This window comes from Chrysochloris asiatica, unplaced genomic scaffold (genome assembly GCF_000296735.1).
Source record: "Chrysochloris asiatica unplaced genomic scaffold, ChrAsi1.0 scaffold00140, whole genome shotgun sequence".
NCBI lineage: Eukaryota > Metazoa > Chordata > Mammalia > Afrosoricida > Chrysochloridae > Chrysochloris > Chrysochloris asiatica.
Window position 1 is genome coordinate 7,640,361 of NW_006408658.1, and position 19,710 is coordinate 7,660,070.

At 48.5% G+C, this 19,710-nt stretch overlaps 1 protein-coding gene across 1 annotated transcript in view; it reads right to left on the reverse strand.

Annotated features, from left to right (window-relative positions):
- Nucleotides 1–7,955: 7,955 nt before the first annotated feature.
- The window catches only part of STARD10 (StAR-related lipid transfer (START) domain containing 10), a 33,301-nt gene continuing 21,546 nt past the window's right edge, over nucleotides 7,956–19,710 (reverse strand). Inside the window, exons 2-6 of the mRNA XM_006870269.1 lie at nucleotides 11,707–11,854; nucleotides 11,121–11,224; nucleotides 10,380–10,497; nucleotides 8,623–8,675; nucleotides 7,956–8,382 (exon numbers count right to left, since the gene is read on the reverse strand). Coding sequence (XP_006870331.1) covers nucleotides 8,137–8,382; nucleotides 8,623–8,675; nucleotides 10,380–10,497; nucleotides 11,121–11,224; nucleotides 11,707–11,854 — 669 coding nt within the window. The 3' untranslated portion in view covers nucleotides 7,956–8,136. The remainder of the gene's footprint in view (nucleotides 8,383–8,622; nucleotides 8,676–10,379; nucleotides 10,498–11,120; nucleotides 11,225–11,706; nucleotides 11,855–19,710) is intronic.

Below are 19,710 nucleotides of genomic sequence, written 5' to 3' on the forward strand. Positions count from 1 at the left end.
ATTGAGCCCCTAAAAAGAGAATGGCTAGGCAGAGGCCTCTAACTGAGCTGGAGGTAAGGGACAGACCCCTGGCTCCACACTACAGACCTGACTGTTGGAGGACCCTGCCCTCATGGATTTCGGTGGGGGAAGGGAGAGAAAAGGGGATGTCCAGGAGCCAGACCAAGCCAGGGTGGTAGGGAAGCTGGCAGAGGAGACTTGGGTGCCTGGCAAGGGGTTATGCAGCAAAACTTAGCCCTGCTACTACTCTACATGTCCTAGGGGCTGGCTCACCTCAGCACTGGCCAGGATTCTCCAGGGCTCCTGGGCACTGAGATTCCAGGTGTGGCCCTCTAGTCCCTGACCCAGGAGTGGGAGAGAGTAGTGGTATGTTTCAATTCTCCTTTCCTTTTTTGGTCTCCCCTTAACTTTTGATCTCAGAACAGTGATGATAATGAGGAGGAGGAAGTTATAACGTACCCCCCAGAGGGGTCTCTCTGACCACAGAGTCCTCCTCTGGACCCCTCTGGCTTGAGCATTGCACACTTACTTGTGCACAGCTGGTCTCTGCTTCTTTGCTTCGTTGCTTCTTAGCCTCTAGGCTCCAGAACCATGTTTCCCAGATTTGTTCATTTAGAGTCAGTGACAAGGCAGGATGAGCCCATCCTGAGTCTGAGGAGCCCAAGAGGCCCTGTCCAAGCCCCAGGCAGGGAGGTGGAACTCAGGCTTCAGAACCCCCTGCCTGGGTTCCAATCCTAGCTCTCCTTTTCCTCAGATGGGCAACATTTAGCTTCTACTGGCCTCAGTTTCCTCATCACACAATGGGGTCTGGGAAACCACTGTATTAAAGTCCAAGATGCACAGAATAAGACAAGAGCAAGGATGAGATCTGCAGGCCTGAGACCTGAAGGGCTCAGCCCACGGAGGCTTAGAGCTTGAACTCAGCTAGTCTGATCTGCAGGAAGGCTGTGATTCTGTAAGATAAGCACTGGACTGCTAACCACAAGGTCAGTGGTTCGAGTTCACCATCTCCACCTGAGAAAAATGAAGTTTTCTGCTCTCGCAGAGATTTATAGTCTCGGAAACCCCTATACACAGGGTCGATTTGAGTGGGAACTGACTCCATGGCATTTAACAACAGGAAAAGTATGAGCTAAAAGCTGGATGCCCCTACAGGCAGATCACCCCCATAGCTGGTCACTAGCAGTGTCACCTGACTAAGTGGCCATCCAGTCCCTGTCTATCACCCCAACTGGGATCTCTTCCATCAGTAGGGTCACCCAGGGCTTGGGGTTTTCCCTGTGAAGCAAAAGAAAGTTAGATTCCCATCTATGCTGTGTACCTAGTGGATGGTCTTGGAAAAATCACATCCCTCTAGGGGCCTCAGTTTTCTCATCTGTAAAATGGGTACTTACCCCATACATTATTGTGAGGATTCAATTAAATCAGTACTTAAAATGTTGAGCACAGTGCCTGGTACCTAATAAGTAAGCATCCAAGAAACAGTAGCTATCGCTATTGTTGTTACTGTTAAGTTCTTTTAAGCCGGGTCCAACTCATAGTGATTCTGTAAAGGATTTCAGGTGGCAAATCTCTACAAGAGCAGAAAAACTTCATTGTCCTCCTATGGAATGGCTAATGGGCTTGAACCTCCGACCTTGTGGCTAGCAGTCCAGTGCTTATCCTACAGTGCCACCAGCACTCACACTACTGCTATTACTTCTATTAAATAAATGTTCTGTTACTGAACTGGTCCCTTAACTTCATATTCTCTCCCAGACACTGAATGTCCCAATGGTGTAGGACAGATGCCCTGATGATGGGACAGGCTTTTCCCTTCGGGACTAGGGATGAAACAGAGAGCAATTCCAAATGAAGAGGGGCAAAAAGTCACCAGCACACTCCCCACACCCCACTGTATACACATGCCATCCATGGCACAGCTGGTCATTTGCCTCTCTGGGCTGGGACTGTCCTCCCCAGAGTCTTGGGTGGAACAGACAGGTCTGGGGGATCATGGACAAGGTGCTCTCTGGGATCAGAGAAGAGGGGCATTGAGGGGTTGGTGTGGAGTCAGAGGCAAGTGCTAGGCTTGGGGAGTTGCTTTGAATGGAGGGTCTCAAACCCCACATCCCCCTCATAGATGGCCACACTTAGCCAGAACTCTTCCCTGAGACAGGAAGCACCCATCTGTATAGAGTTGTGGAGGGGGCTGGGAGTGGGCAGATCAGTGTCCAGTCAGTCAGACCAAGGGACTGGACTCATCTGCCCCTACCTAACCCAGATATAGTCCTACTCTGTACAAGGCTGCCCCAGCCACCACCCAGGACAGAGCTCCTCACTAAGCTAGACCCTAGGCTGAGAGCTAAGGGGAGAAATGAGGTCAAAGGAAGCAAAAACACAGCTAGGTTCTGATCCTGTTTCTACCACTTATTTGCTGTGATTTTGGGCAAGTTACTGTGCCTCAGTTTTTCTCATCTGTAAAATGGAAGCTCACTTCTAGAGTTGTTGAGATGACTAAATTGGTTAACATACCTAGAACAGTACTATATGTCAGTCTGTTGTCATCGCCACTCTTGTTGAAATGACTCAGCTCTCTGAGACGGTTTCTCCCCTATGACATGGGAGGATGATACTTCCCTCATGGACTTATTGCTAAGTTCCCACTCAGAGTGACCCCACATACAACAGAATGACACTTCCCGGTCCTGCACCATCCCCACAATTATTGTTATGTTTGAGCTCATTGCTGCTGCCACTGTGCCAATCCATCTCATTGGAGGTCTTCCTCTTTTTCATTGATCTCCCCCCACCCTTTTTACTAAGCATGATGTCTCTCTCCGGGGATTGGTCCCTCCTGATAACATGTACAGAGCATGAGAGATGAAGTCTGGCCATCCTGACTTCTAAGGAGCATTCTGACTGCACTTCTTCCAACACAGATTTGTTTGTTCTTCTGGCAGTCCAGGATACTTTTAATATTCTTTTCCGACATTATAACTCATTTGCATCTATTCTTTTACAGCCTACCTTATTCATTGTCCAACTGAAAATACTATGGCTTGGAGGGGACTGCAATAATTATAATGAAACAAAGTATATGATTTGTTGAATGTAAAACTGATGATGTGCTCTGCATATATTCACTCAATAAACAGTCATTTTAAAAAAATAAAGAAATACCATGGCTCGGGTAAGGCACATCTTAAGTTCTCAGACTGACATCTTTGTTCTTGAACACTTTAAAGGGATATGTGCAGCAGGTATGTCTAATGCAATACATCGTTTGATTTCTTGACTACTGCTTCCATAAGTGTTGATTGTGGATGCAAACAAAATGAAGCCTTTGACAACTTCTGTTTTGTCTTCATTTATCATAATGTTACTACTTATTGGTCCAGTTGTGAGAATTTTTGTTATCTTTATATTGAGGTGCAATCTATAGTGAAGGCTAGTCTTTGATCTTCATCAGTATGAAGTTAAATAAGCACAAAGTTTAAATAAGAATGACTATACAGTGTCGTGTCAGGCACATACATGGTAGGCACTGCATCAAGGAAAGGCCCCTCCGGTTCCCTCTCTTCCTAAAGTGGTAGACCCTGGAGACCAGACCAGGAGTTACAATCCATCCTAACCCCCACCAGGTCTCCCATGTGATCCTGGGATCTCTGACTCTTCATCTCAGCATCCCCATTTGTAGAAGACACTTCTGGACCCGGTGGCCTCTGAATGTCAATGGCCATACCTGCTCCAGCCTCCCTTCCCTCCATTCTTCCCCATTTCCAACCAACCTTCTAATATCATTTCCCCAAGGGCAGCAGGACTACTAGAAGCTGGAGTTGAGGTGGAGGAGACAGCTGGTGAGCAAGGGGTACTACCAAGCTTCCTGTAGCCTAACACTCAGCCCAGGCTCCCAAGGGTTAAAATGCAGAGCAAAGGGTGTGGGGGGGCTGGGGTCAGTGCTGGACAGACGGGCCTGGAGCCCAGGGCCTGCCTCCCCTCCCCCCACCCTGGGAACAGAGGACGCTTGTTTGGGCAGCGGCTGGCTTTGAGCTCACTTGGCCAAAGGAAGAGTGGGGTGGGGAGGAGAGAGGGCCCTGGAGAACTGAGGGACTCCCCTCTTTCCAGTCAGCAAGCCTAAGCCTGGTTCACCACTAGGCTACAGGATTCTCAGAGATCTTGTACCCTTCTGAACGGACTCCTTCCCCTTAATCTTCCCTTCTCTTCATTCCCTCACTCACTGCTGGGAGCAGAATTTAGATTTGGACAGGCCCCATTCTTTCCCCAATACAGCCTCTTTTTGGACACCTTATCCTATAGATGGGGAAATGCAGGCTAGTGGTTGGTGGCCACAAGGATATTGTTGGTCCCATGTCCCAGTCAGGCTCATGGCTCTCTGCAGGTTCCCCTCCCCAAGACCCTTCCTAAGCTGTAACACTACATGGTATTGAAAGGCTGGGCAGGCAAGGGGGTATTAAGCAGTCCACCTTGGAAACCTTAAGTCCTAAAGGACTAGAGAGTATGTGAAGGCGGGTTACACAAAGGGGTGAGGCTTAGTGTGTGGAGAAGCATGGTTGGAGGCTTGTGGGGGGTATGGGGGTGGCAGGAGGGGTACTGCTAGGGACAACAGGGAGGTATGAATGTTAGCATGAAACCTGGGGACAATCTGAGCTCCTGGTGGCCTCAGTCTACCACCACCTCACCAGTCTTTGGATCTCTGTCTGGGTCACCCCATCTCCTGCCCTACCCCAGTGAGCAAGTGGCCAGTGGGGAAGTAAGATACCCAACCAGCAACTGGACATGGGACAAGGAAATGAGCTCTCTCTACACCACTGTCCCTGCTACCCCTCCCTCTCAGTCACACCCATCTCCTTGTCATTCCTCAGATACACCACATCATTTTCTGCCTTTGCACAAGCTATGCCCTCCTCTATTGTTGTTGTGTGCCGTCCAGTTGGTTCCGACTCATAGCAACCCTGTATAGGGTTTCTGAGGAATGGCTGGTGAGTTTGATCACCGACCTTGCAGTTCAAAGCAACCTTGAAGTCTAGTGCTTATCCTATGGTGCCTGGAAGGTCCTTATCCCTGTGAACTGTGAAGACCCATTCTGGTCATCTCCTCCTCAAGGGCCCCCCAAGAGTCCCAGTCCCTGGCTCCATTTGTATACCTGTCTGCACTGTTTTCATGGCTCTGCTGGCCTCTTTCTACCCTGCAATGTGTTTGCTGGGTAGTCTCCTCCAGCCTTGGGGCTCTCTGAGGACAGGCATACTGAGTGCCTGGATCTGGGTCCCCAGTGCCCAGCATACAGTCAGATCTTTCCCTGAGCATCCTCACCTAGCCAGGTAATCAAGGAAGGCTCTTTAGGGCAGGGACAAGAGGAGAGCCATATTGTGATGGATCTTGGTCAGTTTCTCAGCAGCAAAAGCCACCCTGAAGGTTGCGGGGGCCAAACACACACACATGCCTGCTCTCTCCATCCTAACCACCTACTCCCAGCTTGACCCCATTCAAGGCACACACACCTCCTTCTTTTTCTAGCAACTGGGTTAGGTAGGGGCTCTTGGGAGATCATGCCCCTATTACTGGTGGAGAATTGAGGCACAGAGACCGGAAGTGGCCTGCCCAAGGTGACCAGAGTCTGAGGTCCAGGGCATAGGGGCTTACAGATTTGCAAAACTAGAGAGGTCTCAGGGTCAGTAAGGCAGGAGCCTTCATTTCATATATGGGAAAATCAAAGCACAGAGGGCAGAGGGTTCCAGATACAGGAGACTTCATTCCAAAGGGAAATGAGTTGGAAGCCCCCTGCCCCGCTGATGCACCCTCCTCCCCATGGTGTCTAGCCGATCTCACGCTTCCTCAGGAGGGGACGTCCCACAACCACCACCTGGCAGGAAAACAGACAAGGTGACCCCGGGAGGGGCACCCGCGGAAGGGCACCTGCGGAAGGGCACCCACGGAAGGGCTCCCGCGGAAGTAGGCTCAGGGCAGAGTCACCGCATGGCCTCGGTGTTTCCTTCTGTGGAATGGGGAACTCCGGGCCACAAGTGGTGAGAGGGCAACGTACTGAGAGGTCCAGGTAGTCGCACTGACCTGTTTGGAGCGAAGACTCCACGCGGGGACTCAGGGTCCCGGCGCCGCTACCGACTCACGCCGCCGCCTCCAACTCGCAGCCGCGGGCCAGGCGCGCCCACCCCGCGGGGTGCTTCCGCCCGCCCCACGTGACGCCCCGGGGAGGGGAGGGGAGGGCGAGGAAGGGGCAGGGACCCGCCCCGGACCCGCCCCTCGCCTTGTCTTGGTCTTTCAATCAGCTGGCTTGGCCCGCTTTCTGGACCGGTCCCTCTGTGCGTCAGCTCCTCGGCTGGTCGGTCTGTCTCCGGAGGCTCAGGTCGGTTCCACTGCTCCCGCCGCCGCAGAATCTCCACCTCTCCCCAAGTCTTCCTGCCTCTCTCCATCTCCACCCCCTCCTGGAGAGTCTGCCCCACTGGGAGAAGTGAGCTACAGCGATACCAGAGGTCCAGACCCCCATGGGTCCTTGAGGGGTGGTTGGAGGCAGATGACCATGGCCCCTGACCTGTTTCGGTAACTCGTTCCCCCACCACATTCTCCAAAGGTCTCCCACCTCTCTTTAGGCACCAAACCCCCCTTAGGCAGGATGATCATAGTACGCAAGGACCAGAACAGTTTGAGGTGCAGACACCCTGGCACTTTGGTTGGTCAAGAACAGATTCCTGGTTGTCCTAAGGAGCGCGTGCACACACATAGGTGAGGGCCAGAAGATAAGTAGCATTCCTAGGTCTTCCATCTAGAGCACCTCTGGTGCCAACCAAGCCAGAGACCATAACTTCTTTGGGCTTCTATTTCTCTAAATGCTTAATTGGGATATTTGGAAAAACAGACCTCACCAAGATGGGGGCCCTGAAAGTAGAAAAGACTCATTAATTTCAGCACCTAATACATTCCAGGTTCAGTGCTGAGCAATTTACTCCTTTTATCTCATTCTTCACACCTCTGCTTGAAGGCAACTAACATTCCAGGTTACCATTTAAAACACAGAGCCTCCAAGAAGTTCTAAGACTTGCCCAAGGTGATACAGTCTTGGTGAGTTCCAGAATTTCCTGCTCACTCCCACTGGCCATTCACCCTGCCCCTCTGGAAAAGAGTTGACTCTTAATAGATGGTAACGTCCAGAAAATAGGCTTCCAGGGAATGGAGACCTGGGCCAGATCTTGGGGGTAACTTCCCAGCCACAAGTTCAAATGTAGACCAAAACACAGGAAGGTGATGGGACAGGTCCCTCTCTCCGCTGGACCTGACAAGGGAGTGTCCCTGGGGCAGTAGAGGGCGCCTGGGAGCCACATAGAATGGGAGGACCAAGCCTCACTCAAGACCTCAGGGTAGCTGAGCTGGCGCTGACTAGAGAGTGGGAGCCCCTTGCTTTCTGTTAACAGACTTGAGGGTCATCCAACTGACTTGAGAGGCCCTGATCCCGAGATTCTGATGGCCTGTACTCACAACCCTCTGCCTCCAGGACCTGCGGCCCCATCCTCAACTCTAGGCTACACAGCCCTGGGGCCTGAGACCCAAGAAATCTCTCCCCTCCTTTCTTCCGTGACTGGAGGAGAGTGTCCGACCCACAGCCATAGATCATACGTTAGAACCCTGTCCCGGGACCTCTGGCCAGGGTGGTTCCTTTTAGTTCAGTGAAGGTAACCAAAAAGCTGTGGTGAATAGCAAAATGAATGCACAAGTACACGTGGAGGCAGGAAAAGAAAACTAATAAACACAGGGAGAAAGGAAGAGATGATGGACAGAAGAGGGGTGACAAACCCTCATACGGTGAAATGAAGGGATGCTTAAAGGTGCAAAGGCCAGGCAACCACTAATAAAATGAAAAAAATTAACTGTGCGCTGAAAAGCTCAAGGACGGCGGGTCGTGCCCACGGCAGGTGAGAAGCAGGCACTGTGATAAGCCGGCAGAGGCTGTGGGATCGTTTATTGGGGCTGTCTGTGTCCAGGCCAGGGCGTCCCGCCCACCTGGGTCCAAGCCCAACGCCCCCAGGAAGTGCGGAGAGCGGAGGAAGGGGAGGATGCGGAAGGATCCACTACTCCCGGGATCGATTCCCAGATCCTGTCTCGGTCCCTGCGATGGTGCTGCGCTCAAGTGAGAGAGGTGTCGTCGTCACTGCCCTCGCCTCCAGCACCACCAGTGCGCTCTTCCCGGCTCTCGGCTACTGCGCTCTCGTCGATGTTCTCCAGCGAGTCCGCGTGCTGCACCGACAGCTCGGACAGAGCCAGGCTGGGCAATAGGCTCTGCTCAGGATGTAACCAGGGCTTGAAGTGTGGCTGGTGCTTCTGTTTCCACTCAGGGTACTTGACGCACGCCTTGTACATCTTCTTCATGGCCTGCGGACCCGCCACCCCACCGTGTTAGGGGGTGCTGAGGCACAGGAAGAGGTCTCCGTGACCCCGTCCTGCACTTCACAGCGGCCCAGCCTCCAACTTACAGGCTCCAGCCTGGAAAGGCAATTTCCTAACCCTGCCCCTCAGCCCTAATCCCGCCCCTTACACTCTATCCTTGACTCCACCCTCTTGTCCCTTAGCCCTTCCCCCAGTTCCATACACCAGAAGTCCAAGGCCACTCACCTTGGGAGCCAGGAACTGAGAAGATTTATTCACCACCCACTTGGGTAAGGAACCTAAGGGGGCAGGGAATGGTAGTGGGGAGAGAAGGGAGAAAGGGGCGTCAGGGACCTAGACCCCCACCAAACACACACAGCAACCCCCATCCTGCAGCCTGGGGTTCCAGGGAGGCCACCTTCTCCATGCAGGTGGTGGTGGTGTGTATGTGTGTGTGAAAGAGGGAGAAATAGAGCAAGGCCCATGAGACTTCATTAGCCTCACTCCCTCTTTCCACCTCAGACCAAGAGCCTGGGGCTCAACTCTGTCCCAATCCCCTGTCCTTGTGCTGAGCCCCAGAAGTCTGCAGGAAAGAAAATGACAGGGTCCCAAGTGACCACAGGCTACATGTGGGTTGAAGTCCTGATTCAGCTCTGGCCTGTCACTTTCCTCAGCTCACACTGACAACCCTTCTCATAACCAACCCCTCCCCAATGCTCAGCCCCTCGTCTGCCTGTCCTTCCAAGCCTCCTTCCCCAGGAAGCTGCTCTGACCCTACAGGCCTCTTGGCTGAGCATCCCAGTCAGGCATGACCCATGGTCCACAGCCCAGCTCTCCACCTTGTCTTATTCCCTTGCTTTGCCTTTGACACTTGATATACCCAATGATGCTCCAGGAACAGGCTGGGACCTGGGTCACTTGGCCCTGAGAGGATTGGGGCAAACCCAGGCAAAGATGTTCAGAGCTTACCCATCCTGTGGTTATCTGTTCATTCACTCATTCACTCACTCCACATCCACTCAATGACACCATCCCTCGACAAGCCCTGGGGACCCCCAGAGTGCTAAATGCTCTTCTAGAGGGGGATGGGCCCACAGAGTAGGGAGCCAGTGACACCCCTGAGGGAACAAGGATAGAAGTAACATTTGAAGCAGAGCCAGTCTGACAGAGAAAGGGGGAGCTGTTTCTAGGCTGAGGGAAGGGGCTGCTTGTACAGGGAGGTAGGGAGTGTAGGGTTGCGATGATGAGGGGCTGGGGAGGGGACTTAGACTTTACTCTGAGGACAATGAGGTGTCATCAGAAGGATTTTTAAGCAGTGTCAAGTCATGGGGAGACAGGTGTTTTAGGAAACTTATTCTGATGGCTGGGATAGACAAATACCGTGGTCATGAATATGGAGAGAAATGGCAGCAATTCAGGAAGTAGAATCAGAAAGAACTCATGACTGGATTTGGAAGCTGAGGAAGAGGAAGAAGCTCCAGAAGACACCCAGGCTCCTAGTAGGTGCGTCAGAAGGAGGGGTGGGTCAGTGGGGAGACACGGAGTCTAAGGTGCCTGGAAGTATCTAGAAAGCCAATGGCCACACAGTTATGGACCTCAGGAGAGAGACATAGTGGTCATCTGGCCACAAAAGTCAGGGGAATAGCTGAATCCTTCCAAGGGAGAGAGGACTGAGGCCTGGAAAGCCCCAGACCTCAAGGATGGACAGAGGATGGTAACCAGCAAAACTGACAAGGTGAGAGCAGCCAGGGAGCGGGGAGCAAATCAGAGCATGGGATGTGGGGGGGTCCAGGAAGAGAGACAGCACCGAGCTTGTCAGTGGAGCCATGGTCGCCACTCAGACCATACTTTTCAAACCTTGATTCAAATGATGTTTAGGATAGAGATGCCCCAAAATAAAACAGCCCCAAACAGATACCTTCCTGGATCCCTAATGGATTAAGCCCCATGCTCTGCGGTACAGGGAAGGATCCCATGACAGGCTTCCAGGGCCAAGCCCTCACCTTTGGGGTCTACCTGGGCCAGGTAGGTGATGACGCAGCTCTTGGGCCCCGTGCTCTGGATGAGGTAGCCCGTCTGGATGGACACAGCTCGGACCAAGTCTTTCCGAGGAGGGTATTTCTGGGGATGGAAGGCATAGGGAGGTGAGACTCTGGGTGGGGGCAAAGATGGTATCTTTGTGAGTACACACACACACACACACACACACACACACACATATTGGTTGACTCATAGCCCCTAGCATCTGTTGCAGGCCAGACCTATTGCTGGTGTGAGGACCAAGAAAAATCAGGCTAGGTAATGCTTGCCCTTCTCTAGGCTTTCCCCATTCAGCTCAAGGAAGCCTCCAGTCTGGGGTCAGGGCTCACAAGAATCTCACACACATGGGCACATGTGTGGGCACTCGCAGACACACATACTCACCCTCATCCAAGTCAGCCAACCCTACCTGTCCTCCCTGCCCATGGCCTGAACCAGAGGGCCCTGTTGCTCCCCTCTTTCCCAACCAGCCCTGAACCAGAGCGCATGGCCAAAGTCAGCCCACCCCAACTACTTGCCCACAGTGATGGCCTATACTGCCTTCTCCTGACCTGCCTGAGAGTTCCAGTGGGGAGACAGGAGACAAAGTCTCACTGTAAGCAGGGAACAGGCCTGGAATCATAGGCAAGTCCAAGCAGTCATGGGCCTCTACCAGGCTCCACCAGCTTCCCCTGCACCCCAGCAGGGAGGGCAGGGCAACTCACAGGATGTTTGACTGAGTAGTTCATAATGATATAATCAGCACCCATGGGGAGCCAGGAACGGAGGGTGATGACGTCACGGTTCTTCAGGGGCTTTGGACACCTCCCTGTGGAAGGCAAGGGACAGTGTCAGCCAGACCAGGGGCCCATCTGCTCACAAGCTACCTGGGAGTGTGGAGAGTCCTGGACAGGGGAGCAGAGGGCAGAGCTAACTGCCAGGGTCCCCCTCTACCAAGCCATAGTTCCAGAAGCCTCCTCCCTAGTCTCTAGCCCTCCCTTCTCCTGACCACCTTTCTGGCCTGTTTGTATGTGTGAGTGTGAGTGTGAGAGGCCAACAGTATTACTGTGAGTGTACATAACTGTGTGCACATGTGTTAGTTGTGTGTGTATTCATGAACATGTGAGCACGTGTGTGTGTGTGTGTGTGTGTGTGTGTGTGTGTGTGTGTGTGTGTGTGAGCAAGCACAGGGATGTCAGAGAGTGTGGCTGGGCCCTCCCCCTGGAAAGTCCCGAGGGAGTGACCACAAGAGGAAAGGTGGGAGGAGGTGGCTCAGTGTGGGGCTGGGATGAGCATGCTGACCCTACTCACAAGAGTAATAGCCCACATCAGCATTGACTGTCAAGCGGGCAATGTCGAAAGTCTCAATGACGTTGTTGTCCCACTTCTTTCGGTACTCGATGTCATGTAAAACGTCATAGAGTGTCTCGGCTGGCACATCGCGGCACTCCATCCGGCACTGCAGACAGACACATGGGTTGTCAGAGTTACACAGGGCTGAAATACGAGGTATCTGGGAGTGATCAGAGCCCTGGCCAGGGGACTAGTAGACAGAGAGGTGAGGAGGAGGAAAGTGAGGAAGAGAAAAAGAGGGAGGTGCGGAGGCTTCTGAAGCCAGCATGGACTCACCTGTTTCCACAAACCCTGTCTAGTCCCTATCACAGAGGTGGGGAACGTCCTACCCTGCCAAAGCAACTGCAGTCCCAGCTACCATGTTGTTGCTGGTAAGTGCCATTGAGTAGGTTCCCACTCATAGCTACCCCGTATAGGGTTTCTGAGGAGTGCCTGGTGAGTTTTAACTGCTGACTTATCAGTTCAAACCGACCTTGAGGTCAAGGGCTTATTCTATGGCACCACACCAGGACTCAACCATCACATTGTTATTGTTAAGTGCCGTTAAGTTGGTTCTGACCCACAGCGACCCTGTACAGGATTTCATCACATTGTTGCTGTTCAGTGCCGTTGAGTTGGTTCTGACCCATAGTGACCCTGTGTAAGGTTTCCGAGGGAGGGCTGGTAAGCTTGAACTGCCGACCTTGCGGTTCAAACCAACTTTGCAGTCCTGTGCGTTAACCCACAGCACCAAACCAGGACTCCTTCATCGCATTGTTGTTGTTGTTGTTATGTGCTATGGAGTCGGTTCCGACTCACAATGAAATGACCCTGTATAGAATTTCTGAGGCTGTAAATCTTTACGGGAGCAGAAAGCCTCATTTTTCTCCCACAGAACAGCTGGTAGTTTCGAACTACTGGCCTTAAGGTTCGCAGCCCGATTCGTAACCACTACACTACCAGAGCTTCTTTTCATCGCTTTAGGAGTGAGTTAATTAAATGTTTGACCAAATACAGCAGGGTAATTTTTAAGCTGATAGTTTTGTATGGTCCACAAATAATGATACAATTTTTGCAGAAAAGTTTCCCCACCCCTGCCCTATCAGAAGCCACCTATGCCAGAAGACAGGTCCTGTGTCCAGAGACCATCCCCTTAATCCCCAATACCACCTCCTCCCCAATTCTGCCCAGTATCTTCCTCCAGAAATTGCCTAACCAGACCTTCTAGGCTCCCATATGCCAAGTCTCTATATCTGTGCCTCCCTCCTCCACTATGAGCTCCTTGTGGGCAGAAGAGGCTCTTGGCAGATTCAGCACAGAGCCTGGCATAAGCAAAAGCTAAATGAAAACATGAATGAACAAAGAAGTAAACCAACGAATGCCTAAGCGGGATATTTCTTTCTTTCCTTGGTCTTTATCACCTGGTCATACTACTTGCCTCTTTTTTTCTTTTTTTTTTTCATTCAACAAACATCTTTGGATTTTTACTGTTTGAGAGCCTTGCCTTCTAAAAGCTGTGTAGGGGAGAAAACAGCTGAGCATGCTTTACCTGACTCTCACAACAACTCTGTCAGACAAGACATCTCAGGAAGAACTGAAGGCTCAATCACTTGCCTGAAGTCACCCAGCTGGTAAGTAGCCGAACTGTGACTTAATCCAGACCACGTATCTGGAAAGCAAGTGAAAACAAGCCAGGTGTCCCCTAGATTTGTATTCAGCAAGATACAACTCAATCAGTGTTCTTACTCTGTGATTCTTTTTTTCACTCAGGAGCCCAACCACCAGGGTCAGGTTTCCCTCAACAAATGTAGTTTCTTGTTTAAAAAGGTCTTCCAGAACTGAGTCTTAAGAAGATGCCAAGGGAACCCCAGACATGCTGCTTTTTTTTCACCAGGAGATACATCTGATGGAGGGTCCCATTGTCTCCCTCTAGCCCAAGGGTAGGTCTTGGCACCCCCAGTGACAATGTGATGCCACAAGAAGGCCATCATTGGTTATTCTAGGTACCAGTGAATTCATCAAGCCTTGCAAATAACTTCTCTATACAGAAAATACAGGGAGCAGAAGAAGAACAAGCTAAGGGACAGCAGAAGAATACAACCAGACCTAGTCAGATAGGGAGACGTTCTGAAGGACCACTGGCTCCGTTTCTTCTCTGGGTCAAAGTCAAACAGAAGGGACTGCAAGGCTTACAGGCCACAACAATCAGATGCTAAGTGTGGTCCAGGACTGCATACTGACTGGTTTGGACACACAGCTACATGGGACATTTTCCCATTTGAGGGCAATTGGGAAAATATGAATATAGTCTGAGGATTAGCTGCACTGAAACTTTACTGAAATAAAATGGCAGGGGAGGAAAGCAGGTTAAAAAATGGAATACACAGTATTGTCTCATTGTGGGGGGAAATACACTGCATATGCATAGAAAGATATCAGAAAACATAAGCTATAGGATAAGCACTGGACTGCGAACCTCAAGGTCACCAGTTCATGTCCACCAGCCACTCAACAGGACAAAGATGAGGCTTTCTGCTCCTGCAAAGATTTACAGCCTCAGAAACCCTATACATATTCAGGGTCACTATGAGTAGGAACTGACTCAACAGCATTTAACAACAAACAAGGTGTTAACTGTGGCAGTCTCTAAATGGTAAGACTGTGGTGGCTTTATTTTCTCTTTTTGCTTATCTGTTTCTAAAGTTCTACAATGCACAATAACTGCTTCTTCAATAATGAAAAAAAAAAAAAATGTACATTAGAAGGTCCCCTAGAGATACTTCAGAGTTGCACTCCCCACCACATGCCACACACTGTACTAAGTGCTTTAGACACATTACCACATTTTACTCTTCCCGCAATGCTCTGAGGTAATAACCCCATTTCAGAATGATAAAAACTCAAGTTCCAGGAGAGCCTCTGGTCTGCAAAGACTCATTGTGTGACCCTAAAAAGTCACCATCCCTCTTTGCCCCTATTTGTTTTTCTGCTCCATGAGAGGATGTGATGAGATCCAATCATTTCACACCCCCACCCACTATTTTAGCTTTGTACTGAGCACAGAAGAGTCAGAGATGAATCTGAGGGCCATCCCTGAGAAGGTTCCAGATGAGGCTGGAGACCAAGTTGGAAATGGGGAGATGCCCTAAACTGTTCAGTGGGTGCACAGAGGAGGAGGTCAACTTTACAGGGTGGGTGAGGAGATCAGGTTTCATAGAGAAGTTCAGTCTACAAGGTAAATGTTTACCAGATGGCCCTGGCAGTGAGAGAAGCAGGGGCAAAGGTACAGAGTGTGACTTAGCAAGGAAATGGAATCGAGTTTTGGCTGGCTGGAGTTTTTCTGCTGTGGTGTAGCCTGATACACTCCTCAATTATTGACAGTCTCATCTGACATTTTGAACAATAGTAAAAAAAACTACCTTACTGCTGATGCATTAACAACGTATGTCTGGCAGTTGCCAATGCCAGGGTGGGAGGCAACAGTAATGCTATCTATGATGGTTAAGGTTATGCATCGCCTTGGCCAGGCCATGATTTTCAGTGGTTTGGTAGTTATGTGGGGATGTAGTCAGCCTCCATTTTGATCCAATGAGGTCACCCCCTATTTTTACATAGCAACCAGGTCTTTAGAACCTAACCATGTTGATAAGTGAGGACTCGTTGCACTTAAAGATACCTGATTTTAAGACTTCTGGAGAAACAGTTGATTCCAGGACTAAGTTAAAGTATAAGGTGAGCCTGGAAGTAAGGAAGTACTCAAAGAATGATAGGAGCCTTATTCAACAGACACAGAAGCTGGTGTTTGAAGGTCTCCCACTAGGAGGGTGACCAACTCATCTAGGTTTTCCTGGTACTTTCCCAGTTTTAGTATTGAAAGTCCCACAACCTGAGAAACCCCTCAGTCTTGGGTAAGCTAGGACAGTAGTTCAGTGTACCATAGGCCAAATCTAGAACAATCTGTGTATTAAAATAAATGATAGTGGAACTTCCAACAAGATGGCGACCAAGGCAGATGCACTATATGGACTCTACAACAAAGATACAAGAGACAAAACAAAACAGACACAGATGAAAATTGTGGCATCCTGAACTTCAGAAGAAAATTTAGAGAGGTGGATGGAGTACTTGCTGGGAGGACTGACCAAGCAGGAATGGAGAGAGGGGGAGAGTGACTGGTGAATGGCTGGCCAGATGTAGCCTGACCACAATGTGAGCAGCTTTGGCAGCAGAGGAAAGCCTGGCAAAGCAGATTCATGTGGACATTGGAAAAGATTTCTTCTGTACCCCCCACATTCCCCTGGTGGCCAGATCCCACCCTCATTCACCCCCAACACAGATCCTGCTCTCAGGTAGTTCGGACTCATGCCAGTGTGAGTCAGGGGCTGCCTACACCACTTTGGTGTCTGGATTCAGGTGGACTCGGCTCCAGACCTACAAAACCTGCAGAGCCACCAGACCAGCATTTAACTAACCAGTCAGCCTGCCCCCAGCTTCCCTGTGGTCCTAATAGACCCATAAACTAGCTCCATCAAGGGCCCCCATGAACTACTTCCAGATTGAATAATGCCAAGGCCAGTAGGAACTCCAGCTAGGAGTTCTGCTGCCATATCCTTTCCACAACCACCTCATGTGTTCCTTGGATTGCAGAAGCCCCCCAGAGGTTTCTCCCCTCCGAGTCCAACAACTGCAACGTTTGCTTTTATAAATACAGCAACCTCACAATGCCCCAGAGACAACAGACAATTTTAGCTCACATGAAGAAACAAGAGAATAGCTCAAACAAATGACCAAGATGCAGAGCCAGAAAGTGTTTCTGAAGAAGATGTAATGGAATTAACTGAAAAAGAATTCTACAGAATGTTAATTAAGCATCTCACGGCACATAACAACAACAACAACAATGGATCGATAGAAAGATTGGGGGAAGCAAGGAGAACACAAAAACTTTATAAGAATTCAGGAAACAATTCAAGAACAAACAGACAAAATAAATGCAAATTTTGTAGTAATACAAAACCTGCAATTAAAAATTCAGGGATTAGTACTAATATCTCAGAAATGGACAATACAATGAAATGGCAAAGGAGTACATGAGAAGCAATTGGAGCCCAAATTATTAAACTTTAAATAAATCTCTCAATACTAGTATATTAGAAGAACAATCAGGAAAAAAAGGAAAAAATACAAAGAAAGCCTAAGAGTTATGTGGGACACCATGAAGAGGAACAAGTTACAAATGATCGGAATTCCAGAACAGGAAGAGACAAGCACAGAGAAAACTGCCAAAGACTTGTTGGAAGAAAAGTTCCCTAACATCATGAAAAATGAGAAAATAAGCATACAAGAAGCTGAACAAACCCCACACAGGGTAAATCTCTAAAGAAAATCACCAAGACATATCATAATCAAACTTTACAAAATCAAACATAAGGAAAGAATCCTGAGAGCAACTCAGGAAAAAGGAAATGTTGCCTACAAAGGAGACCCAATAAGAATAAGCTCTGCAATGGCTGGATGATCAGAACTTGACTAGAAGAAGAAAGAAGAGAAAAAAAAGAGTAATTTGCTACAATTTGATGAACTTGACCTATGCTTGTGAGTGCAGTATGGCAAAGGAACAATAGAATCTTTACAGTGAGGATCATTCCCACCCCCTTGGTACACAGGGTCGACAAGGATGGGGAACTTAACATTGGCTACCCAAAATGGGGGCGCTACAAAGGCAAGAAGTGTCTGGCTTACAAGCTTTCAATAGGGAACCTAGTTCCAGAGTGTACGAGGAAAGGTAGTATCTCCACTGAGTGGTTTTCCAACCTGTCTGGACAGGGCTGAGGAAAGGTGATAAGACTCCTGTGGTTCAATAGGGAATGATTTCTATCAGGACTCACTATGAGTATTGGAAAGGTAAAGGTAGATGTTTGTAACAAAAGGAGGGGAGTGGTTGAGTTTTCAGTCCAGGAGTAGAGGTCCCTGAAACCATCAAGGGAGAAGAGCGAAGTGCAGGACCCTATCCAGAGAAGCTGTGACACCAGGGATGGAGACAGAGATGAGGGCGAAGGCGTGGACATGTGGAGTGGCTGGGGACTCTAGACTCAGAGGGAAAGGGGCTGTGTGCTGGTGGCCAGAGTGTGTGTGTGTGTGGGGGAGGGGGGCAGGTGTGGGATGTACCCTTTGATTGTTTGATGATGCATGCAGGGGATTGTAATCATTGCAATGAAACAAAATACGATAGGATGAATGCAAAGATAATGTTCTCCCATGTAAACTATCATATAATTCACAATAAAAACTTAAAAAAAAAAAAAAAAAGAAGCAGCTCTGCTACAGGCCTTATGGACTAATGTATGCCTGAGGGCAGGAGGCTGGCTTGCATATTATGCCCTTTGGACATTTAAATGAATAATATATTTTTTGTTTTGTGTGTGTACATCAAATATATTTGCTTTGTACATTTGTAAATTTAAGATGCCAATGGGAAGCCACAGGGAATAAGTAGGATAACTGTTGTTGTAGGGTGGAGATTGTAATCATTATGATGAAACAATGTATATAATTTGTTGAATATAAAAAGCTGATGATCTTGTCTATTGAGCTTCACTCAATTCACAATAAAAAGTTAAAAATAAATAAAAATTTTAAAAAGACTATGCTCTGATTTTTCAACAGAAACCATCCAGGCAAGAAGGCAATGGGATGACATATATAAAACTCTGAAAAAAAAAATTGCCAACCAAGAATCATATATACCCAGCAAAGCTGTCCCTTAAATATGACAGTGAAATTAGGACATTTCTTGAGAAACAGAAATTAAAGGAATTTGCAATGACTAGCCCATCTTTACAAAAAATGCTAAAGGGTCTTCTTTGGGTTGAGAATCAGTAACAGCAGACAACAACCTGAGATGACCATACATGACAACACCACCCAGAACTCGATCCAGATGTGCTGGTGGTGATGGTGTGTGCTGTGGAGTTGGTTCTGACTCATAGAGACCCTGCATAGGGTTTCTGAGGCTGTAAATCTTTACAGGAACAGAAAGCCTAATCTTTCTCCTGAGGAACCGCTGGTAGTTTTGAACTGCTGACCATGAGGTTAGCAGCCCAACTTGTATCCACTATGCTACCAGAGCTCCTTTGATCCACATATAGAAGGATTTAAAGTAAAACAAACCTACAATACTGAAAATAGGGAACCAGAGATGTTAATGTATAATGAAATCAACTACAACGCAAAAAGAGGGAATAATGTAGATAGAGAACTTCCAAATGGCAAGAAAGTTAGGTTGATTTCAAGATAAGATATTTCAAGATTTCAAGATAAGACCTTTAAGCAAGTAAAAATTAATAAATTATAAACTAACCTCAAAGAAAAATAATATACCATCACATCAAAATAAAAAAAGAGGAAAAGCAGAAAGATTTAGTAATCATTAACACAGCAGAAATGAAAACCCACAAAATGAGCAGCATAGAAAATCATATGAAACAAATAATCTAGCAGAAACACACACATACACAAAAAAAAATCCACAGAAAAATGACAACAATCAATTCATACCTATGGATAATTATACTGAATGTAGTAAATGGATTAAATGTACCATTCAAGAGACAGAAAGAGCAGAATGGATAAGAAAATAGGATCTTTCAATATGATATCTATAATAGACATACAAAAAGATGGAGCAGCTTAAATACCCATCAACAGAAGAATGTTTAAATAAACTTTGGTACATATACACAATGGAATACTACAAAACGCTGAAGAACAATGATGAATCTGTGAAGCACCTCACAACATGGCTGACCCTGAGGACATTATGCTGAGTGAAATAAGTCAATCACAGAAAGGACAAACGTATGAAACCAATGTAAACAGTTAAAAAAAAAAAAAAAAAGGTTTTCTTGATAAAAGAAACAATCTATGGTGGTGGTGGTTGTTGTTAAGTGCCATCGAGTTGGTTCCAACCCATAGTGACCCTGT